We start from the raw sequence: 26,196 nt of genomic DNA, 5'->3' as shown, positions 1-26,196 counted from the left end.
ACTTTCTGTATAATTTTCCGAATTAATTTGTACCGCACTAAAATTTTGTTGCTTGTTTAAAGAAAGGACACTTTTTACGCAAAACCATTTGACATTCTAGAGAATAAAGTCGAACGAATAAAGTCTGAAGAATAAAGTCTAAATAGTCTAAAGTCTAAGATGTCTAACTACCGTAGGTGGTGGTAATGTAACACTTAGATACCAACTGCCATAAAAGACCAAAGAAGAGGGTTTAATGCAGAACTTTCCAGGCAAAGCAATGACAATTTATAACCAGAAAAGTTACATATGAACAAAGAAAAGAAACCAAACTGATGTGTGTAGCATTCTGGATTGAGTTCTACGTATTTATCTATCTCGCTGAAAGTGATTTTGAAAATATGAAATGCATGATTTTGAAGCGTCACATTGGAATCAGCAGAGAAATCAAACTTGTCTTGAATCTAATTGAGTAAAAAACAGCCACCTTTACCATCCACATTTGCGAAAAGTCAAAATAGTCTTGTATACCTATTCAAATGGGTCAAAGTACGACTTCGCCATGATTGTTTTGGTTTGTTTTGACGCTCCACGTTTGGCATCAGCCCAAAACCACAATGATAGCCCTTGTGATTGGTTCAATCTCCAAACCTGCTCATGGCCCGGGCTCGATCGCAAGCCCATCACAAATATCACATATACCAGGGTTCTTTGCTTCGTCGATCCAATTCACATCCTTTGTAATCATAGCAGATGATTTAAGCATTTCTACAATACTTCAACACAATTACACGATAAATGCTGTTCTCACATCTTTCTTGTCTCCTTAGTCACCCCTTATTACAATCACTCTCTTCAGCTACATACTCTTTCACGTCTGAAACTGCTCTGCAAGCCCCCCACTGCTTGTTCCATTACCCACATAAAAGCTCTCCTGGCGTGCGCCCGATGTGCTCTTTTAGCCACCATTACCTTTGAACGCCTGTGATTTGGCTTACTTAACTTTCCCATTTGCATCTGCCATAACTCCGCACGCATCCTCTCGTACGCATTCGCATTCCGTCGCCCGCCGATAGCTTCATGTTTTTTGCTGTTGTCTTGGATTTGGATGCGCGGCGGGATCTGTAGTCTCCCCGTCAACCTCCTTACCCTCCAGAATCCTGTCGGATTGCAGGTCGTCTGCGGGTCTCAGGGCTATGAAAGCGCCGGCAGTTGGTTGGGAGCAGCAGACAAGGATATGCGGGGTCGTAAAGTCTTGCGTTGAAAAATAGAAAAGCTTACAGGTTGGTACAGATGCTATACGAGATGAAACATGAGGGTTATAGAGGAATGTCTTGGAATCGAAATCATTCAAAAAAACACAACATAGAGACAGAGATTAGGCTCTGGAATGCTGTCCCCCTGTATTTTTTGTATCTTTTTTCAACCTTCGTTTGTCCAGGAATGGTTCAAAAAGCTTGGGCAATAGGCCTTAATGACCCGAGCTGTAAGAGTCAAAACTTGTAACACTTCCTGCCGTGCAGGTCCAATCAGAGCTGAGAGTGTAAATGCTGCTGCTCAAACAATTTCCAGCAGATTAAAATGACCTTCTGCTGGAGAACCACACATCTTGATTTAGAAAATTCTTCTAAAACCTTTTCTACTATTTCTTAGCCTTTATTTAACCAGGAAAGTCCCATTGAGATTAATCGTTTTCAAGGGGTCCAAGTGGAACAATTTGCTCTACTTTTATTGGAAAGGGTTAGTCATTTTTACTTTCATTTTTTGAAGTGATCTGAAGTCCATTCATTTGAACTGACCGAAGAGAACAGAACTTAATGAGGGAAATAAACAACATTTGAATTCCTTAGATTTTCTTTTACACACCCAGTACATTTTCCCACATTCCCCCTCCCCCCCTCGTGCTTTAAATTCTGTTGTACGCATGCATAAAATCTTGGAGATGTGGTTAGTGGCGTCTGCTCCAAACATCCTGAGGCTACATCGTAATTGCTTTATATCCAATTGAATTCTGGTCAGCCTGTGTCTTGCCATACCCAATCTCCACTCTCCCCCTGATTTATAGAGGCTGCGTACAGTAAGGGGAGTCTTCTCAAACCGGCACACCACAAACTGCAGTGGGGTCAGTTGGGGTCATATATGTATCCACAGGGAGGCTATCTAATTTAGTATAGGCCATAGTGTTGTCACGATACTAAAACTCCAAACTTTTGATACAAAGAAAAAAAAAAGTTTCTTTTGTTTTGATATTTTGTTCAAATAAGTGTCTAATTGTAGTATTGATGAGTATCTGGTTCATTTCAAATATTGATTTTTTTTTTTTTTGACTACCCAGTAATGTCTTGCCTAGGGACACAATGAGTGTGTGCTTGGGTAAGTTTTAAAACGGCTACACTTTAGTTTGCTTTAACGCTTTAAAATGTAGTTTCCTTGTTTAATTGGAGGTCAAATATATAAAAATAATATTATCATGCATTATTTGTATTGCTGCTTCCCTTTAAATGTGGTCTTGAGTACTTTTACTTTGGCATTTAACGTTTTACAATTTAAAATTATGTATGTATTGAAAAGCATTCATAACTTTCTGTAAGTCAGATGTTCCCTCATCAAGATTGGGGATAGAACTCCATCTACTGGCCGCAGAGGGAATGACCAAACAAAAGCTAGCTTGCCCCAACAGGGAACTGGGAAAATTACGCAGTTGTATTCAACCCAATTTGACGACAGAAATGCTCAGTCTGAGGCTTTCAATGATTTGTGGACTAGGGAGACCTCTGGATCTTACTGTTCTAAGAATTTGAAACTGAGGCTCAGAGAAGATGACCTTTGTAAACAGGATAATATAATAAACCTGAATGAAGCTCAACACAACTCCAGGTATGGTTAAAAGCTCAGAAAATCAATCAAACGTGCATATTTTGCATAATTTTGTGTCATACATAAACTTTCCCCATGTGAACTTTGTCCATTGAAAACAATCTTCATACAATACCTTTAATTTGAAATGGTTAAAAATTCAGCAGCACAACAGTATATTACGAAATGCCATTTGCAAATAGCACTCATTAATCAACGATGTTCTTGATTTTCTGTCGCAGCGATCTTAAATGGCGGTCTCATCCCTGTAATGTGTGTCGTGGGACTGATTAGCAGACAGACTCTCATCCAAAGGGCACAACAGGCCGCTGAGCTGATAAGTGAGTGTGTTCCTCGTTTTGCAGAGGTCACAGCCCCCCCCCCCACTTCAACCTGAACGTTAGCTACAGTGCACTGACCTCCACTAACGCTACGACTTTGAATGGATGCATTTATCCGCATTCATATTTGTAATTATTTATCTGCTTTAGTTTGCACAAAATGAGATGTTCCTTAAGGCATTTAGTCACTCAATACAAAGCAAATAAGTATGATATAATATAATATAATACACGTGAAAGTATGTATTAATTAACATTCATTCAGATATGTATTTATTCATCTATGTCATTTTACACTAAAGATAAGTTCCTGAAGTAATCATTCAAGTTATCTTTGCTACCACAAGAAAAAATATTGGCACCATACTTTTTGTTCTTTTAATACTTCAATACAGGGCATATAATAAACAATAATATATACTATAATGAATACAGGTCATCTGAATTATGATTCCAAATGTCTGAAACACCTTAATGCATGTTTTCTGTTACTTAGTCCTGAAGTTTGACATAAGTAGATCCAAATTATACATTTTCTTCATTGTAGAAACGGCCTATTGACTTCCAGTTCAACACTGCAGCCGTAGTATTTCACAGTTGCTGGAGCCTTTCATTTATTCATTTTCATTTTTGAAAAGTTGCTTTGGGACGTTTTAGAATGTGTCACTCTCAGTCTATTTTGCATTTATTTTTTAGTAAGTACAGGGTTGTGGGCAGGTATAGGAGGTAGGTGAAAACAGGAATTTTCTGAGCACTTTAGCTCCAATTGCAGTTTACCCGAGCAGGCAAGAATCACTTGAAAGTAAAGTAATGATGATCGAATGCTGTTGTGACAAGATTAAAAGCTCATTAAAGTGTATTTTGCACACGTCTCTGTTAAGTCACCGCTAACAGTCTGATCAGTATTAGCCGAGAACCCTGACTTACTCCGACATTATCCACTTGGCTCTGACTTTTCATCCTGCGAGTCCTTGGGCGACAGAGCTGGCGTGTAACAGCAGAGGCCTACTTTGGCTGAGAACGCGGCGATAAGCACGCGACCCTGAAGTCAATGGAAAGGCAGACTGGTGATAGAGGCTGCCGTGTGCCCAGGGGGAAGAGCTCGGGCTGGATCCATTTTAGCGAGCTTTATCTAAAGTACTTGGCTGTCAAAACGCTGCTCGGGTCATTTACCACTGTCAAGTATTCAGATGAGGCTGCCGGCCCATGAAGGAGGAGACATCTGCAGACCGGAGATGGTGGGAGGCAGCAACTGGTCCAACGCAATTGTGGGAAGTTGGATTTGTTTTGTGTAATTAGGGGAATACTCAACAGACAAAACTATTCCAACGCTGCGGATTTGGTTAAAATGGACCGTTTAACGTTTAAGCTTTCTCTGGAAACATGGAAAACGACCTGTACACATTAAGTGGTTCTGATGGTGGTTTATAGCGATGTAACGTTAAAATAGAACAAACTGAAGCCTTAAATCAGTTTTCCAGTTTTGTGCAGCTAAATCTTGCACTGTCTTCATGAAGGTGTGAGACAGGCCTCTACTCTTACAATGTTCACATCCAAGATACAAACTCTGCACTCTTCTCTTTTAAATTACTTTGGTTTCGTTGTGTACAAATGATGCTCTACGATCAAACCTGCCTTGCCTGAACTAGAACCAAAAGTGTGACTAAAGTATTGTTTTACTACGTGCATTCAATAATAAACATTTGATCTGATCTAAATCTAATGTAAAAACACTGAATAGTAAAGCCTTGTGTTAACCAGATTTTATTACCTGCAAATTGTGTGCTACTTAACACAAAGATAATTCCGTACATAATTCCAAGATTTTCCAAACCATCTAAAAACTTAATTTAATGTACCAACAAAAAAACAACTATATTTTTATAATGTCTATCCAGTATTCATGAAGAGCAGCTTTCTCTCTGAACAAACACATTTTCATTGTCCCCATAAGTCCCCATAAGGCAGTCAAATGTGACACCATACCCTATTTCAAAGTTCTTCTTGCCATTCTTTTGACGTTTCACCATAAATGCAGCTCTACTCGTCTTACCCTGTTCTTCACAAGAACCCGCCGGGGCGACAGTCACCGGTCAAGTGTGATAAATCATGTGCAGAAGAGGCTCAAATGTTTTTAGTTACCTGACAGGTATTTACTGCTCTTGATTAGCTGAATTCTATATGTGTCCCTCAGGGCTCCATGTTGGGTCCTCTACTATTCATTATTGATGGTTCTAGTTTTAGTATGAATGGAATGGTGAAAGGTATTTATTTTTAAGGAGAACAAGGAGTTACAACTGCTGATACTACTACTGTTACAACTACTAGTATTTCTACTATAATTCATTTTCATTTAAAATAATAATAATACCATTTTGTCATTTGACCTTTTAGTCAAAATTGAGTCATTCATATTCTTGTTCCTGAACACCTTTCGTACATATTTTACTTTTACTGGGTGCATTGTTTAGGTTTATATACAAGCAAAAACCCATCGCCTGTTCTATTGTTCTATCTGTGTGGTCAGAACTTTAAACCTCAATATCTCAAAATGATCAAGAACTCCAATAGAACACTTTAATTCTACAAAGTTGATTTGTTGGTTTGTATTTGCCTGGATACTTGGTGAACTCATTTAAACGCCCGCATGGGAGACCTCCCAGGCAGACGCTGTATGGTAAATAGCTGATTATAAATAGTGCAGTGATTAAAGGTGGCTGTGGCGGCTCTGGCCTCCTGGCTTCCGCTTGTGCATTAGTATGCCTGAGATGAGAGGAGCATCAGCAAGGGCAGATCGGGGCCAACGCTGGGTCAAATGCACCAATGAACTTTAACCTCATTAGTTAATTATGGTAGGGACGGTTACAACAGCCCAACTGGACTTTATGGAGATAACCTGAACATAAAAATTCCCCTCGGGTTTTTATGTCTGGGTAAAAAATAAGAGGAAACGGGAAACTTTTTTGTAAAACACTGTTAGTACTGTTGAAGTGTTCATAGATATGTTATTGCTCTGCCTAGAATGTTCCACAATATTCCATTTAGCTTATGTATTCTTTGTGTATTCAAGGTATTTATACATGTTTTCAGTTTTTGAAATTTATGCAAGTCAGGCAGGTTTAATGTCATACTGTGGAAACCTCATTCGCCCAGGAGAGATCCAAGTTTCAAATGTAGTCATCTGGACAGTGTTTGTATTCAAGAGCGTATCAATCCAACACACTCAGATTCTGATTTTCAATCAGCCGCCCACTTTCACCTTAAAGCCACCATGTTTGAATACACCTAATGAGAAGAGCTGGCTTGAAAGAGGTGCAAAGGAGGCCTTTTTTGTGAGAAACAAGATTCCTTCTTTGAACAGAAATGTTGGATTATAGTATAATTTGGTGGCTGTTTAGTGTCCTTTCTCCCTGGTCAAGTGAGAAAACAAGCCAATCTCATGCTAATCAGAGTTTAACAAAGGTGAAGAAAAGTCAGGTCAAACAGCTAAACAAAAGCAGGGCTGTATCAGGCTATATAGCTTTCTTTATAGTGACTTTGGGCTTCTTTTTTTGTTAGGTCTTTTTCACTTTTCATGTAATAAAATAGGTGAATTTGAGCCTTTTCCAGGTCTGCTTCGTGACAATAATATACCCAGTAATGACTAAAATACAGTATATCACCTATTAATTAATGTTTTAAAGTAGTTATCGATGTAAAACATGCTCATATCATTAGCACTCGTTCTGCAACGCTACACATCATTTAACTAATTGCTTATTTTATTGGAGCTGAGGTCACTTACATCTGGCATTGACAATGACTTTCGGATGGAAGTCAAAACGTCTTCAATTTGTGCAGATGACGACCTACAGGCAAGGCAATCACGTTTCCATGGAGACTACCAGGTGAATTTCTTTGTAGTTGAAATAAAAAATCATTCTGTAAATACTCATTGTGGCAGGCAAAGATTTAAAAAAAAATTCGAGAACATATGTGGGATAAAAAGACAAGCCTTTTTTTCAGAGAACAAGCTTTGGAACTAAAATACCCTGACAAAGTGCCTGCCGAAAGTTACCACAAGCTGACATTTATACTTACAATGCTTTTAGTCTGCAAGCTCCTGAACAGTCTAGTCTTTTTTTGTATCCCACACGACATACCACCAGCCTGCAAACACCAGAGCATATGCAAAAGATTCAGTCAAGTCATTTACGTGACAGAAATAACAATTTGAAGCAGAATTGATAGCCATAGTGTTAATTATTATGGACGTGGGGACTGCTGAAGTTAATTGGTTGGAGCTCTCCCATATTCGGGTCAGCGCGGTCCACAGTAGAATTGTGTTTTATGGACTTGCCTTAATGAAGAAATCAGCGGGAAACTCGGCGGAAAGAGCTGATCAATAGTTAACGGGGCTAAAGTGGCATTTTAATTATACAGATATCAAGCTCTTGGAAGGAAAGGCTTCGCATACACGTTGAAGTTAAGTCTGAGAGTAAGAACATCTCCATGGACACGAGCAGGTGGCAGATCCTCCACCTGAAAAGTTACAAGTCAAGTTTGTGGAGAAACAAGCCCCTTCACAACTGCATTAGCATGTTTGAAGAACAATAAACATACAAACAATGCATCAAAGATTTTAATATGTACTTAAGTCCAATAAGCCAGCGCGGGAATATTGAGTTTTTGAGCCTTGAGCCGGGAATTGGGAAACAAAAGTGTAAAAAGTGGCTTGCGAGTTTCATAAGTGACGGGAAAACCAAGCATCAGTGGAACAGTTCATTTCCGTTCCTGATCTGCAGACACTTCGGCTGGTATTATAGATTTGGTCATTAAGAAGGGATCAGAGATGCAGAGGGAGTCCATAATTGCATGAGAAAAGAGGAAGAACAGTCGTTTGTTTTAATCAGTTTCCTATCAGATCTCCACAAATGCGTATGGATTCAAAGCCCTGAATATTTCCTTCCGCTCGCACTTTCCCCAAACTCACTGCCAGCAAGCTACTTATTTCTATTAGATTGGAAATGTAGAAGCAAATTAGATAATGGGCAACGTTTTGTGTGCGTTCTCCATAACGCTTAATAAATAATACAGTAAATACTTCATCTGTAATATATAATGTTCACTTTTTAATAAACGTTTCATCATTATCTAAGTTGCAAATTATACAATAAACTATGTTAGAAACAACATATGTAGAGTAAGTTTTGTAAAAGTGTATTCCCAGTCCCTAGTGTGTTTAACTATGCAGTGATCCTCCCTGTTTTTAAAGTTCATACATCGTCAAATATGAGTAATTCACTTGATTGAACGTCAACACTCACACTGCCACACACACAGGTTACAGCTATTGTTTTAAGCCTGATTCCCACTGCTTCACTCCTCATGGTTAGAAGATACTGTGGTGTTTCCCCCTGCCCTGGTGTGTTCACGGTAACTCCAGGAGACAACAGGCAACAGGCTTCGGAAAAGCTCCTTTATCCTCTTCCCACAGACAAATTGGAATTGTAAAGGTTGAAATATAGTCACTGAAGGCGTCTGGATGAAGAATACTTACGCATGAACAAAAATAAAAAAACATAATTATTTCTTTTACATTTTTAGCGTGATTTATTTATTAAGTCATGATTAGTCCAATTAATTGTTGCGTCCAGAAACTACTTATGATGGGGAAAGCCAAGATGTCAAACATATTTTGAAATTCTGAAATCAAGTATAATATGTTCAATTTAACTTGTTATATTGGGTTTTTTAAAGAAGATTACAAACCATTTTACAAAATATCTCTTTTATAACCTCATGAAGTCGCTGTTGGTTAAACATCTATCTCGGAAACACAAGGTCATGACAGTAGAAAGTGCATCGGGCAGAACAATCTAAACAGTCAAAATGAGTCAAACCTCCATATTCTTGGCATTCTTACATCTTAATGACCAACATCTGAGTCAAGTCTAGACCGCTTTGAATTTCCCTGATTCAATTCCACTTCTATTCCGCCTCCAATCCCTTTAAACTCTCCACTCTGGCTCTCAAATATCAAATAAAAGCAATAAAACGCCTCATAAATCGTATATGCAATGAACGAGCGTCTGGATAGTTCCACATTTTCGTCATTACATTTGAAAAGTACATTTCCCTCTCCCTCGCCATGGTATACACACCGCCTCGGGAGATTCAGAACGCAGCAACCAGTGTAGCCAATTTGTACCGAGCGGCGGGCTTTCCTCAGATCTGATTTAAGTGTTAAAGCTCGGGTTTAATGTTGCTAAAAATGTAGGTTTCGTGATATGTAAAGGGAGCGAGAGTCTTTATTCTTTCGCTAAGGGACCTGTGGAGTCGACGATGTTAAAAAGGTAACAATGTGGCACAGCTAATTCTAGTTTTACGGTACAAGCAGATGGATTTGTTATCATTCAAGTGTCAAGGGGGGAAAAAAATCCATGAGCGCTACAATAAGGACATAATTGTGTGATTTACCAATGGGATTTTTAAGCCGTGACGTCACACGCAGTATATTTCTCGCTTCCAAGTCCAATGCGCATCCGTCACCTGATTGCAAAATTTTTTTTCCATGCGTTAAAGTAAATAGAAAAGCTGAAATGACCTTGCTGTCTACACGAAAAAGCCTATATTGGTAACAAGTGTTGACTGTTAATGTGGACTGGTTTTTATTTTGTGTTCCTACAAAGGTAACGGCATCAAAATGTGTCGTTTCAAAAGGTACATTTTACATTTGTCAGCGTCCCCAAAGTCCGAGTCCCGAGTCTGTGGTGATACATATGCACAGACTGTCCTTTGCTCTTTTTATGTAGGCCAACACGACTTTGCCTTTAAATCCCACCATCCCTCAGACGGGAGGCGCATCTGTTTCTTTGAGTCAAACATCGGTGGCTGACTATGGCGCTCCCCGGCGGCTCCTCCTTCCCCCTGTCAGGTCGCTGTAGCTGTCTCACTCAGAATGTGTGTTCAAGCGCAGACCTGACGTGCATGTTAAACACCTCCTGCAAAGAGAGGAGGTACTGCCACCACCGGATTAGGCAACAGCACATCCGAGATACAGACGGTTTGAAAAGTGACGGTAACAACTTGCAAGAAAACATGCACACTACTGTAGGTCGAACACTCCAGCGAAGGCCCTGACCAAAGACTGGGTCAAAATCTGGGTCTGGTCCACGGACATCGCTCAACATTGACAGGTTTCTCCCAGCGGCGTTGAAAGATGGATCGAATTAGTCTTTGGAATGCTTTTAGACTATTTGACTTTGGCGTATTGAGGTTATCATCATTTTCGCATGGACTTGAACAAATCCATTGGAGGTGCGTGAATATAAAAAAAATGCAATACTGTACCTCTTCCTGGTTACTCAATCTCCGACAAGATCAAGGTTACAAATAGAGGTAGACGACATGTCGGTTGGTCGATATATTGGGTCGGAATTTGCACTTTTAACGAATCGGCCTTAATTCTTGAGCAGATTTCAATATTTTCCTTGGGCCAACCTGCGCCTAACAGAATATGCGTTTAAACCGTTATTTCAATGCTGACTACGTTGTTTTCTTAGTCAGTTTGTAGTAAAACTGTGAAAGACTGTGGATGAGTTTGTAGTAAATTGAAGATATATAACTTGGGGAAAATGGAAATCGGCCCTAAAGTATTGGCAGAGCTCATCGGCCATCAGTTTCTCTGATGACATGAAGAAAAATATATAGGGCGATCTCAACAAACTCTCTTACAAGCTTAGTATTTTGTGTTAAATTATAATGGCTACAACCCAAATATATAGCATATATATAGCAATATCCTCAACTCCATTGTAACATTTTTATGAAAGGTATTAATAGCGTTTTGTCTTGAAAAAACAGTCCATCCATCTTTTTCTGCTTATCCGGGGCCGGGTCACGGGGGCAGCAGTCTAAGCAGGGACCCCCAGACTTCCTCTCCCCAGACACTTCCTCCAACTCCTCCGGGGGGATCTCGAGGCATTACCAGGCCAGCCGAGAGACATAGTACAAACAATGTCATCTTTGCATAAACACAATTCCTTTCCGCTTGTTCTTCAGAAGTCACCAAATCCTCCCGCACAGCACTCAATGATTAGTATGATTATTAATAATAAACTGACACTCTTCAGAAGGATGTTGGCGCGCTGAATCGTCTGCGACTCGCCCATTCATCTCCTGATAATTCCCTCGCAAATCCGACCGTGAGCTTTTAGTGCTATTGACCAAAGGGACGCAGACGATGTGGGCTTCTCTGTTGAGCTTGAAAGGGTTTTACCAGGCACTCAGCATCTTAGACTTAATTTGACGTTATGTAACGGCGACGGATTTGTATGCTAAGTTGAAAGCGTCTACTGGGAAAGCATTAGACCGTACGAAGTCAATGGGAGACGGTAAATTAGGAGCTAGCGTGGATTTGTATTCGGAGTTGTAGGTCGACGGAGGAAATTGAAGTAGATTGACAGTGATTAGCCTAGACAAGACATTCTGTTGTACTTATTGGAAATGTGTTGTGGAACTGAAGGTTGAGCTGGGTCAAAGATTGTTACTATTTCTATAATACTGAAAGAACATTGGGCAGAGCATTTTCTTTTCTTTCATTGGAAATAGCCCGATCATTTGGTTTTAGATGGCCATGTTGTTTTGGCTAGTTATTCTGCAACATCGTATTATGTGGTCAAGGATTTGATATTATTACACTGTTCTATACCTTTGAAGACAATATGATGACATAGATTTGTGAGGTGTGAATTGTGACTTGTGGTGACTTTGCCACATAGAAAAGGAACAAAATAAGTATAACAATAGTCCTTTAGATGTTCACTTGATTGATCGGTGGTTGGTGTCTTCGTCAACCACATCTTTTGAGTAGACTAATTATTTCATCATAAGGATTTATATGGAGGGAAGGCAAGGAGTGAGTTAGCTTTAGTTCTGGGCGGTTTGATCACCCTTTTAATTGATTTTAAGCTTGTATTTCTGTGTACCCAGTTAATTTTGGACAAGATCCTAAAGATGCTAACTTTGCGAAACGCCGTATTTAGCCGTCAAACATCATTGTGTGGATTGTGAATACATTCTAGAGGCTTTCAAATGAGGAGTGGCATGTCCATATTGATGAAGCTGAAGTCGGCTGGATAACGTTGACTATAACGTGTTAATGTCCTTAATGAGCGTTTAATATTGTGCAAAAAGAAGATTCTCAAACAAACTCTGTGCCTGGATTCTACTTGTTCTGGGCTTTTAAAAGCGGAATGACATGTCCATATTGGCTGAGCTGAAGTTGATAAGAATGTGTTTGCTTCCAATATATATAAAAAATTGGCACAAATTGGTGAAATGTTGGACACCAAAGACACCAAAATTGACCAATTCAATGGGAAAAACGATAAACTGCTTGAGCCCATAGTCTTTAGTCGTCCAAGGATATCTTTGGTCGACTACAGTGTTTAGGATAGATAACACAAGAGGCTATGCTAAAGAAAACTGTGGAGTATAGCAGGAGTTATTGAAATGATATTTCTTCAGATAATGTTTCTTCTTATTACTTGGTTACCTGGTTAAATCTTCACCATAGTCATTTTGGAACAATCTCTGACTTGTCTTTTTCTTCTTTTTTTTAAATATACAAAACAGAACAGAAAAACACAACAAACAGAAAAATGGGGGGGGGGGGGGGGGGGACTGCACCTACAATCAATCCTATACTCCAAAGGTATCCATTTATTGTCTCTATGAAAGGAGCTTTGAGGCCCAAATACTCTAATATTGCTGTGAAGTCAAATGGGGTGGCAACAGTCTGCAGTGCTCTCAGCCCAAAACACATGATAATGGTGGGCCTGTGCCTCTAGTGGGCAGATGAGTGAGTACACACATAACTGCAGCCTCATACAAGAACATGAGCACCTGTCCTCTGCAGAGATGCACTCTTCAACAACAGTCCTCCACGCTGATACATTCACAAACCTCCAGATTGTTGCTTTTCATGGCTGGGCAAACCAAGGTCAGCAGGAACTTTGGGGAGCGTTTTTTGTCCAAGTATTTCATCCAAGGACTTTATGTAACCGCCTTTGAAGGTACACACGGCCAAATTAGATCTGCTTGCAGCACAAGAGAAATCTGATCATCAAAAACACCCAGTGACACGTGTCAGTTATTGAATGATTTTTTTGGGAAGTAAAGTGTTGAATTTGGAAGAAGTACAATGATTTTTTAAATAACTCCACATTAGTTTGCCCTTTTATTCATCATGTTCCAGATTACGCTCATCAGATGGAACGTTTACATGACATATCAATAATCTGATGATTCCAGATATCAGATGATGATCAGATGTTTGGTGTCCATGGAAACAAAGTCATTTTCCCAAGTTGATCGAATGCAATTTGAAAACATATAGGTGCAGATTGGAGCAGTTTGGCCTTAAAGAAGCGAGCTCAGACTTCTGGAGGTTGGAGGTTGTGTCCTGACTTTGCACTTGTCACAGAGAAGATAGATCTAGGCTGTTTATCTGAGCTCACTGCGGAACATCCCTCACTCTGCCGCCTGCGAATCCTGCTCTCCAAACGCTTTGTCTGAAAGGTGACACAGAGGTTGTTTTGGGTCCATTTGGAGAACTTTGATCGATTTTTGATGGTTTTTAAGATGCCGTAACTGAGCTGGCGTAGCATTAGATTCCAAGTATGCAAATCATTCATCCGACTATGATTGTTCTTTTTTAATTAAATCCCTAGCAGAAAAATATAGCTCCAAGGTAAAAAATTACATAGCAAATGTTTTACACAATTTACATTACAATGTTTTTACACTTTTACAGTGTTACATATGTAAATAATACTGAGAAATAGATAAATATATAAGGCATATATTTAGCTAAACTTACTTTTTTGAGCTTTTCACCATGTTGTAACATTGTTCCCTCATCAAATACATGCATTTAGCTTCATTCACACCAGTTTCGTTAAAACCTCTACTTCAGAGCTTCAAAAAGCTCTCAAAGTTCAAGTTTCCCAGATTTCTGACATCATAGCTAGAAGTCCATAAATAATCACCAGACTCATTCTGAGCATTTCTGCCGGCAAATCACATCCATTGCCATTGCGTGCCTACATTAGCATGTCGAGGTAAGCTAGCTTTTGTTTTGCTTTCCCCATGGTGATTTCCTCTGCTGCCAGTAGATGGAGTGCTGACACCAAATCCACCAATTTTTTTAAGTTCTAAAAGATGAAATATTCAAAAAAAAGCTACTCAAAAGCATTTTTAAAGGCCAATAACATACAATCAAACAAATAATGCATAATGTGTGTCCTTTAAAGCTGCACTGTGTACCTTTTTGAGATGCAGAATAAATGCTTTACAGCAACGTCTAAAGACATACTATGGCACAATAAGGCAAATAAATACCATGTCAAGCAGATACACAGGTTTGATGTGAGTTTCTTCCCTCAACCATTCATCCAAAGCGTTACATAAGGCTTTAACTATTTAACTAATACATCTGTGCTTTCTTTTAATCCTACTCACTCTCTCCTCACCGTTTCGCCGGCTGCTCCTGCTGACATTTGATTCCTTTTTACCTGAGCTTTTAGCAGAGTCGTCGGCACACTTTTCCCTGATACATGGGATTTAACCGACACTTCATCTGCCGGGAAACACTCTCAAGTGGCCACACATATATATTTATAGTCTATAACACTCTGGGAATAGCTGTTGTTGCCCCGCTATAGCTTCACTGTGCTATTAGCGATAGCATCAGTTGATTAGCACGCGGTAGTCTTTGTCTTACTGAAGGTCCGGAGCCCGATTGGAGCGTCGCTATCGGCGAGGAAATGGATACGCTGTTTTAGGAGTGTCATGTGGTGATATAGCAAACACTCCGGGGCTTTCCATGGCGATGTATAGATTATCAGCAGTATGAGGATGGGTATTTTAGCACCGACTGGTTGTTTCCAGGTAGATGTTTTTTATGCAGACAACCATGCACAGCTGCCAATTGTAACAGCAACCCAAAATGTAATGAAATTGTCACTTTTTGTAATAAAACCACATTTTGTAATGATCTGATTCCTTATGTAACAATTCAGTTATGACAATATTATTACAAAATGTGTGTTGAACTGTGTTTTCCATGATATGTAAAAATAAAGGAAATTGTTTGTATTGTACTTAAGTGAACAGTAATAAAATGATAGTAATAGTGTTATAACAAAGGACAATTGTATTTACAGCCCTGTTTTCCGCTCCAGCCATTTGATTTACATCCACCCTCATTTTTTCAATCGTTATACTGCTCTTTCCATTCTATTACCATGGCATTTGGTAATTTGTCAGTGGGTCATTAAAACCTGAAATTTGCAATAATTAGTCTCAAGATGTTAATGCAGCTGTTACAGCTACAGTTACAGTTTTATCAGTGGCCGAATAAATCCACCTCTTATTACCGTCATATTACCATCATTATGATGCCATGGCTCTAGACGTTTAAACAGGCGTCTCTTTACCTTGTCCGCGCTCGTTCTTCGGGCGTTCTGTGTGCCGTTCTCCGTGCCCTGCCGTTGTCCGCTCGTTCTCTGCGCATTTTCCGCGTGTGGTCCGTGCCGCGTGATGTCCGTGCCGAGCGTGGTCCGCGCCGCGGCCATCATTTTCATTTCCATTTACTATAAGCTACAAGCACCAGCTCTGTTGAGTCTGAAGGCCTCGGCAGATTTTAGATTGGGAAAATAATATTTTCCCACAAATATTTATTACATTATTATATATATTTTTATATAATATTCTGATTGTGTTTAGGCTAGCAGAGAAGGCCTTGCTGGTCCTGACGGCCCACCACTGAGTTTTATTACATAATAACGTGACACTTGAATTACATTTTTTCTATCCTCAAAGCTGGATATTTCTTTTGACTGTTAAAACTAAGCGGCAACTGTGGCAAATTATTACTACTTTTGTTTTTATTTTATTTATTTCTGGTTTCTTTTTTATTATTATAACTAAACCATAATTAGCCATAATAAATCATGAACAAAGACTGATTCAGGCTTACTAAGAAGTTAGTAAAGGGTTAAGATTAGTTACTGCTTTTTTAAATTGTTACTAAGCCTGAATCATTCTTAATAAATTATATGTTCATTTGAAATGTTGTCTTTGTTCATGCTTTACTAAGGCTATTGAAGGTGTATTTATTATAGATTTATTTGAGATTGACAGAAAACATAACCTCTCTGCGCCTCAAAAGTATATTGTATATATATATTGTAAAAAGCAGCCTTCTGTTGAACAGGACAATAGAAGGCAGAGGTCAGGCCAGTCGAACGTGCTGCTCTTACTTGTGTATTTCGAAGGTGAAACGCTTTAATCATGGAGAACAATAGAGGCCATTTGAAATAATTCACTTTAATCATGTAACAGCATATGCTCCAAAGGATTAAGATCTTCAAAGTTTTTAAGTATCACTTGATTCTTGGCTTCACTTGAACAGAGCAATTTACTTTCTACTTGCCTTCTGCTTTGATAGTGTGGAGCTTGAACAAAACTAAACTAAACACCGAGAACATCAAGGAACTGCTAAAGTACCTAAATACACTCAGAATACTAATATCCCTTTACGCGTGTGTGTTCAGCACTCTTTCATTTGGTAGTATTCAGAATACAGTCAGTAAACTCAAAGGAATACATGCAATTTAGGCTTCAAACTGCACCTGTTAGTGTGAGAAAAAAAGAAAATACTGCTCTTGAGGTGCCATTATTCCCTCTAGCTGGTGATAAAAATGCATAGCAAACGGTGCAACAAACGTGTTTTTTACACTATAGGATAATACAACTTAAATGTATTCAGAATACAGCACTCTTATTGGACCATGTAACAGTTTACGCTACAAAATACATGTTAATGCAGATATTCAGTAAGTATTCTTCCCAACATTGTATTAAAATTCCTACATTTGTGTCCTCCTTTGGGTTAGTCGTTGTTTACCACTAGTATAGCAAGAGTTTTGGGACCTGGTTTAGCATTAGCTTATTTTCGACCTAGAATAGTCCTGGTTTAGATCTAGTGGTACTCTGAAGGCGATATATTTTCTTAGGTGGTACTTTGTGTTTGAGGACCACAGGCCAACAACATACAATATTCAGTTGGAGTCTGCTTTGGTGCAAACAACACAAAGCAATAAAAATAAAAAGTACAAAAAATATATGACACAAACACTGAGAACTTATTCCTGGAGTGAATCCTTAATATTCACTCTCCTCTGAAACACTGGGTTTTCTATAGTGTTTTCAGCAGCAACTTCCAATGTCAAAATATAGAAAGAGCTTTAAGGCACCACCACCGCACGCATACACAACCCTCGTGTCAACTTCACGCTCTCTCAAAATATTCCTGCTTTAAAGTGGGATGGCAAACTTGTCAAGAGTGCACAAGCGTTCCCGGCACAGTAGACCCTGGCAGCCTTCTCCATATATAAATATTCTCTGACACGGCATGACAATGAGACGACAAAAGCTACTGTATCGCGCCACCTTCTCCACGTCTCCGCTCCGGTGTCGACTGAGGGTGTCAACGGTGTCACATTTTAGAGTCGCGATTATCGAGGAGAAATATCGCGATTTTGCGGTTAATCACTGTTATCAGCAAAAAGAAAGGAAACATTTATATTGTATTTTTTTTATGTTTACATTTGTTTGTATATTTGCCTACCAATTATTACAGCAGATAATTTAAAAAAAATGGAATATAATGGCCACAAATACATTAAATAATATAATTGTATGCTTATTGGCCTCTCATTGCAGCTCTTTTAAGTGTTATAGCTCCATGGTAACGTTCAGGGGGCGGGGCTTGAGACGTTGAGATAGTCACTTTCCTTTGGCCCACATCATCAACAAACAGATTTGTGAAGAATAAAAACAATGTTAAGTAAGATTATGCTCTGGCACTACCTGTCTCCTCCTCTTCTCCTCGCTCTCTCGCCTCCTTCGAGCTTGTGAGTTCTGTGGTTTCCGAGTCGCGCTGAGTGGCCGCTTTGGGCTCCATGGCTATAAATAATCGCAGTAATTGAAAAAACGGTTAATGTTAACATCTCTCCTGTCGACACAAAGGTCCAGTTTTTTGTGAAATCATAAGTGTTTCACAGACTAGGTACTGTATAAAGGCTCTTTTTTTTCCTCTCTCCTCACATTATGAAACACAGTCCTGTCTGATACTTAACAGATGCCAGTTGGGTGTTTGAAGATGCAATGCCGACCCAGGATGTTTTTTTTCCCGAAGCTGGTAGTTGTGGGAGGGGTTGTGCGCAGCGCTGACACCCGGTGGCTCGGTGTGAAGTAGAGGAGACGTGCCGCTGTCTGCCACCGTTGGATCTCTCCCTCTCAAGTTGGAACATCAATAGAACCTTCTGGTGCTCTCCTGTGTCTGTCAATGCCTTAAAATTAGATCAGGGTGGATAAAAATACTTCACAGCAGGAGGCGTGGCACGGAGAAGAGGAGTTCTAGGACTGTAGAGGTCTTTGTATCACTTAAGATGCCTGTTGAAAACGAAAGAAAAGCGGGAAACTGTGAGTTTGTAACTTTGTAATGATGAGTAAGTTGTAAAGAGCGTTACACGTGAGACTAAACAGCCACGGCACAAAAGGCTGTATCGATACAAAAGACACGCAGCACAGACAACTGAGCGCCGTGCATCTTCATCTTCAAGCCACAAACCACTCTTGAGTGAGCTGAAGATTCTAAGCAGAAGAAAATATGGTTTGAAGGAGGAGTTAAGGAGGCAATTTGTGTTAAAAAAAAGAGAATCCCTCTTTAAACAGAAATGGAGGTTTAAGCTTCAACTTAACCATAATATCAGCATTTTAAAGCCCATTTTGAAGGGGCGGTTTCAACCCTGACCAGTCTGATGCCAATCAGATATCTGATACTCACAGGGAACTGCAGTCAGGATTTATCTGGCCCATTACAGGGCTGTTACGGGGAAAAATAATTTTAGTGTCAGGTGAAACTTAAAACAGTGCAAATACCGTAGATAACCAGGACAGGCTATCATCAGGAGGTCCCACCCGGTGGACAGATCCCACTCACAGAAGGATAAATATCCAGGTTCTCAGACTAGATCCACAAATTGAAAATGACTCTTGGATGAGTCTATTTTTTGTCCAGATGATTACAACTAAATATTTGTCTATTATGAGTAAACAACATACATTCAATCATATCATGTTATTGAAAATCAGATGCATTTGACTATTGCATTCACACTTGTTTCATTAATCCTGTTTAGGAGGTCAACTCCTTCTGAGCCTCAGAAAACACAACTCTCCCAGTTTGGTGACCCGCCTCCTCTGACCATTCTGCAGGGAAACTTTGAACCAAAATCATGCTGTGGATGTGTAAGAGACAAACGGACACAGTAGGCCTGTAAATATGCCAGGATTAGCCAAAAGGCTATTTTTCATGTGCAGTCCCATGGCAGCTGTTACAGTGAAAACAGGGAATAAAAAACAAGCATGGATTTTACACACACACATCAATCATCCGGGTGCAGACAAGAGACACATAAAAGAGCAAATACACACCCTATGCCAACAATAGCATGCTTGAAAGTGGCTAAGCATCCATAACTCTTGCCTAAAGTGACTCATTTTAATCCTAGGTGGTAGAGTCAGAAAAGAACACTATTAAAATAGCATTGCATAAAAAAATAAGGAAATATATATAAAATAATAGTTATAATATTGCCCCTGTTTTTGACATCAAATTTAGAGATCTGGAGATCTCCTGTGCTGTCCACTAATCAGGGCTGCACAAAACTGTTGATTTTTCCTGCAGAAAGTTAGAAAATCAAAAAATGAAATGATCAAATAACAGAGAAGCAGACTAACAAACATTCACAGGAATTTTAGCAAATGGATTACTGTCCCAGAGCATCCTTAGACCCTTCATCTCAACAAGTAAAAAGTACAAAAACCCAGTGGGGGGAGAGATCATAAAATAATTTTGCATAGAATAATTTTCTTTCAAAATGTACGTTATATATATCGATACAGCGTCACATAATATTGATGCATCACCAAATTTAGTATCACAAACATCAATATTTGGATATTTTAGCACAGCCCTATTCTGAATACAGTTATAACCTCATTCCAACCAGCAATACCGAAATTCCTTCCAGATCATTGCCTGTTTTATTACAACTTTCAAAATGAGATACGACTTTTATATTGAAACCCGTCACATTATTTCAACCCACTTTTCCTCCTGGAATAAAATTCCAACTTTTCCATCTCTCCTATTAATCGTCTCATCGATGTCCTCAGCATGCAGCCCGTCTTTCATTGTGCTCCCTTGGCAGTAATACCACTCGCCGCCCGAAGCATGTGTCACCGGCGCTCGGACTGATCCTGAGAGATGACTAGCATTAGAGATGGGTGTGGGATTTTTGCTGGTAAAGAGCATTAGACTTCATCACCTGCCGAGAGGAGCGGAGCTAAGGAAGGCGAGAGTAGATGAGTCATACGGTGCCTTTAAAAACACTGTCAAAGTCAATCTTGCCGTCGCAACCTTGAGTCGTTTTTCATACGCCAAGATAAGTAAGTCCGTATGGGGTGCAGGTTTATTTTTACATCACTATGGGCGCGCGGGAACTACCGGCTTGTAAGGTTTCAATTGCCTTGTTTGTACTGTTTGCATCTCATTGGGCAAGACACCTCCATCATTGGCACGATAAGCACGAATGTGGTTTGCCAGTGAGAAATTAGCGGTATATTCAGAGACACTGTTGACGTACTCTTTAATTCAATTTGTTTTTGTGGCGTCCAAACAGAAAGCCCGAGAACGAACAAGAAGTCGAGGATCAAAACAAATGAAACAGTAATTAGCAGGTTAAACAACGTTCACAGGAATTAAGCAAATAGGTAACTGTCCAGGAGCCTCCACTGTCATTGGCCCTCCGTCTTGGCGAGGAAAAACTACAAAAAAAAAAAGGAAAAAGTAGAAACTTCAGGGAGAATCACGTACTAGATACTGCAGATTGTCCAGGCACTCAGTTGCAGATAGACTGTGGAGATAGAAATGGTCAAGGAGGAGAGCATCTGGACAGTAGCAGTCCCCAGATTGAAGTGTGAAAAAGAGAGAACATGTGAAGAAGCAATGAACTGACACGGTGCACTAAAATATTGGATGTTATTTATTGGGAAAGTAGTAAGAAGCAGAGGACAGTGCCCCATCTGCCATACTTTTCCCCTGCATAGTTGCTCCTAGTGGCTGGGAAACTAGCTAAACTTACTTTTTTGATCATAAGCCATTTCAAAGAGAAACGTTTTAAGCCTGGTCTTAAATGAAGAGACAATCGCAACCACGTTTTTGTGCATCTGTGACTAAACCAGCTTGCGACTGATGCACGATTGAGGCAGGAAGTGTGTCACATAGTAAATTGTATTGAAATCAAGACCTTTACTTTTGCAATAACCAGTGAACTTTCTTCATCATTGGGTTTAAAGGCACTGTAAACCAATTTAAATAAATGGACCCTTCTTTAACACATGACAAGTATCCTAATAATTCACCACGATGAGTTTATAACCAGTTTTGCCATCGTCGTAATGCTAGAAATGAACATCTAGCATGCTAACAGCGGACCTTCTGGTTTGCGGCTGTCAAAAGATTCTATAAATAGATGAAGACAGCACACAGCACAGATCTACGAAAAGAAATGGCAAGAAGTCTATGTTTCCCGGACACCGCAGCAGTCTTGAGCGGTGTTCAAGTCACTAGACGAGTGTCCTCCCGCGAATCCATGTGACTCTGCACGGTGACGGTCAATTAGCGGACTGCAGTTGGTGAAATCTGCAATAAACCGGCTCAGAATGCACGCCGGACCCGCCTCACATCAGGTGCCCAGTCGGTGTAAGTGTCTTTCCCTCACTCTGATGTTGAACAAAGAACTCAGAGACAGAGACAGGACAGAGAAACAATTGTCTGGGATTAATACAGTGAATTGTTTCCACAGCGTTCTATCCAACGTTTCAGATTGGATAAAATTATCTTTCCCTGGCAGTTTCCACGTTATGGCTTTATTCAAAATGTGTAGATCGTATATGCGCATATGACTTTTATTTTATGTATTATTATTATTTTGTTTTATTTATTTTATTTTATTTATTTTATTTATTTTATTTATTTTATTTATTTTATTTATTTTATTTATTTTATTTATTTTATTTATTTTATTTATTTTATTTATTTTATTTATTTTATTTATTTCATTTTTATTTATTTGTTTATTTATTTTAAATACTAAAATATGCATCTGGGACTATTTTGAGGTAGTACCCTACACCTTTGAATTTTAGCTTAAAAATAGCACCTTTTAAATGTATTCAAATGAAAAGGTCTTTCTTTAGAGAAATTCTCTACAATTCTAAAACTTTAGTTAATTTTATTGTATTTCTGTTTCTGACATTTCTTTGTGATTTTAATGCATTTTTCCTGTTGTGTGAATTGCCTTGTGTATGAAATGTACTCTACAAATAAACTTGCCTTGCCTTATCCAATGCTTTAGATGTCTTCGCACCTGTATTGTCCTCTTTGCACACTCCTTGTCCATCTGTGGAACTACTCTCCTGTCTTATGATTGCACTGATGCCGTGTCCATGTCTCCGCCACTCAACAGCACTTTGCAGAAGCATTATTCTATCAGCTCGTAGCTCCAATGAATCTCCATTTATTCCAATAAGCGCTTCGTCAACACCTGTCCAGACACTTGTGCGCTTCAGGGAGATTGCTTTTGTCGTTGAGTTACATCGCGCCGATGTCCGTCGTTGCGAGTAATAAAGAACACGAGAGGGGGCCGTGACCTTGTTTTCAGCGACGCGGGTTCAACAGATTCTTTTTATTTGATTTTTTCACATTGGTATTTGACTTGAGTTCTTATTTTATGGTGAATTATCTTCTACTTGCTTGTCTCCATGGAGCTGTTATTGGTTTGCCAGGAATCTTCTAAAGAATGGAATTATATGTATTGATCTCCTCTTTCGAAAATGACTGCTATGTTCATATTCTTTGGAGTTGCCAATAATTAATCCCTGAGTATTCGGATAAGAACGTGCGTACGAATTCAAGCTCTTTTTATTTGATTTAGTTCAGGCCGTCTGTATCAAACCAAAAGTAAATATCACACGAGACTGAAAAGAACATCACGTATTTCAGCAGAATCAATGAACAAAGTACAAACCTCTGTTGGTCTGAGGTGAGGGACATTTGATTTGGTTCTAAATCAAAGATGAAATAAACAAACCTTATTGCACAGTTCTGTCTGCGTTTGTGAAGTTCCGTCGTGTTTGTAGAATTTGTTGTGTTTGATGAATTCAAGCTAAATTAACGTTGTCAAACTGTTGTGGCCCGCTATATATTTTGGTGTGAATTGTTTCCGGGGATTCATTTTTTTTTTCTTTTTTCAGTGTAATTAGTTGGGCGTTAGCCTATATGCTAATTACAGCGCTAATTGGTAACGTGAAAAATCCATGAGGCTCTGGTGTTACTCCTGTGTGGTCGAGTAGTTGTCATGCGCTAAAACAGCCCTAGTTTTACATAGTTTGTGATGCTGACGCCAACTCTCTATTGGAATTATGCATGGAATGGTGCTAGCCTTTAAAACGCTAACGGGTCTATACCAAAAGTAGTCATGCTAACATTGATAGCTGAGCATTTTGATTCTAAGTCTGGTCTTTAAAAATATGGAAAAACAAAGAGGAGTTTCACGTATTTCCATCAAATACATTCATACTGTATCTGAATGACTTGAGAGGGGATTGGTTGGGAGTTGAAGGTAGCAGGTTGTGATTGGCTGACAGTTACAGGCTGTAGGGACACGTACAGTATTCCCGCTCGAATTCCCAGCTTTATTTTTCGACATATATATTTTGGTGTGAATTGTTTCCGGGATTTGGATTTTTGTTTTTTTTCAGTACAATTAGTTGATCGTTAGCATGTATGCTAATTACAACGCCCATGAGGCTCTGGTGTTACTCACGTGTAGTCGAATAGTTGTCATGCGCTAAAACAGCCCTAATTTTACATAGTTTGTGATGCTAACGCTAACTCTCTATATTAGAATTATGCATGGGACAGTGCTAGCCTTTAAAACGCTAACGTGCTGTTTACAAAAGGGTCTATGCTAAAAGTAGTCATGCTAGCATTGATAGCCATCAAATACATTCATACTGTATCTGAATGACTTGAGAGGGGATTGGTTGGGAGTTGAAGGTAGCAGGTTGTGATTGGCTGACAGTTACAGGCGGTAGGGACACGTACAGTATTCCCGCTTGAATTCCCAGCTTTATTTTTCGACATGTGCTTGCCGCGATACATTTTCCCCTCTACTGAGCACTGAGCATTCCGTTTATGGAAGGTTTGTCTGGGAAATTGCTGTACGTTTGGGTAGAGAAAGCAATTGGATTTTGCTGTGCGCTTGTTCCCCCTTTGGCCATTCCCCCTGGGCTCATGCGTGTTTTGTTTCTGTTTTTCCAGCGGCCCTCCAGGTGAATATCATCCCGGCACAAGGCGAGATCAGCCTGGGAGACTCCAAGTTCTTCATCTGTGAAGGTAAGTCCTGAAATATGAGTAATACTTGTGAAGGAGCGCGAGATTGGTACGACTGTTATATGATTGTTGTTGCGACTACAGTACTGAAACTATAAATACTACTGCAACTGCCACACAGGGATGGCAACTGAGAGGTGGAAGAAGTACTTTTTTTTACTTAAGGAGCAAAAATGTACCCGTGTGAAAGTAGCACATACAAAATCAACAAGTTACTTTTTGATGAAAAAATAATACAATAAAAGTAATTCACCCTAATTTTGATTACTTTTAAAGAGTAAAATCCAGTGATCTTTTTTTTTAATCATTTTGTTTTTTTGGTGGTTTAGTTAATATTGTAAAAAGTGCTTTCCAGGCGTTTTTCAAAAATTCAATTAAATTGGCTATTGCAGGTGAATAAAAAAACATCAAAACAACAAAAATTTTAAATCGCTGTGATGTATGTTTATTTTTAGGGTGCAATTAGCATGAAGATGTTGTCAAACTTCTCTGGAACACTATATTTCTGTAGCAACAGTGCTCAAGAGTTCCACCCACTTTAAAACATGCTCCAGTTCTGTAAGTCAAATTTCCATAGATTTCTCCCTTTTTGTATTAAAAAAAAACACATTTACGGTTGTGTCAAGTGGTGGGCTGTTCTATTTGTCCTACATTTAATTGATTTTTTTTTGTTTTATAACATAACTGTGGGCTTTTATGCTAATGTTATATGTACTAAGTGTGACTCTAAAATGACATTGTTCTACACTTGATAATGAGTTCTAACAAGACTCTGATGTTACTTTAGTGGATGGTTGTCAATTGCCAAAAAAAAACCTGATTAATTCATAATCTGTGCTGTTTGTTGATGAATATAAACTCCCCCTAAGTGAAAATGCCTTCGGCTACTGTCCCATCAGCCTTTCAAAGTAAGAGCGCATTCACAAAACACGTTTGATTTGAATCAGGAGCCGTTTGCCTGGGTCGGATTGAAATGTCGGTCACGGCTATTACATCAGCCTCAGGTGCGATTCGTTTGATATATGAAAGCGAATGGACCAAAGAGCGGGACAAAACCAAGGAAGTGACCTACACCGAGGCACACGTGAGGCTCCGAGACAAAACACAAATCTTGTGTGAGATCGGAAACAGGACAAACGACACGCAGAGACGAGAAAGTAACAGGTCAAAATCTGATCCCGTTCCAGTGATCACTTATGTTACAATTAGTACTGCCAATCAATTAAAAGTCATCTAAATACTTCATTCAGTTAACTACAATTTAGGCACGACAGTGTATTTCATGTTGAATCTGTCAGATATTTCAGGTAAATGCACATGACCAAACTCTAGTGTAATAACAGTGTAACAACAGTGTAATATCAGTGTAATAACAGGCTATTATGACTCTTACGGTGACAGGTGGCGCTGCTGGTGTGGGCCTGGTGCCTATAGGTGTGCGGTTAG

The 26,196-nt window shown here is 39.3% G+C and overlaps 1 protein-coding gene across 7 annotated transcripts in view; it reads left to right on the top strand.

Annotated features, from left to right (window-relative positions):
- The window catches only part of ncam1a (neural cell adhesion molecule 1a), a 527,426-nt gene that overhangs the window by 373,877 nt on the left and 127,353 nt on the right, over nt 1-26,196 (top strand). For all 7 annotated transcript variants that reach the window (XM_072446942.1, XM_072446941.1, XM_072446944.1 and 4 more), the window contains exon 2: nt 24,679-24,753. In XM_072446942.1, the coding sequence (XP_072303043.1) occupies nt 24,679-24,753 (75 nt within the window). The remainder of the gene's footprint in view (nt 1-24,678; nt 24,754-26,196) is intronic.

Source organism: Eucyclogobius newberryi, unplaced genomic scaffold (genome assembly GCF_026437365.1).
Source record: "Eucyclogobius newberryi isolate DKJ021-1_F unplaced genomic scaffold, fEucNew1.0.hap1 SCAF_15, whole genome shotgun sequence".
NCBI lineage: Eukaryota > Metazoa > Chordata > Actinopteri > Gobiiformes > Gobiidae > Eucyclogobius > Eucyclogobius newberryi.
The sequence above is the reverse complement of the archived record's forward strand: the minus strand, read 5'-3'. Positions and strand labels throughout refer to the sequence as shown.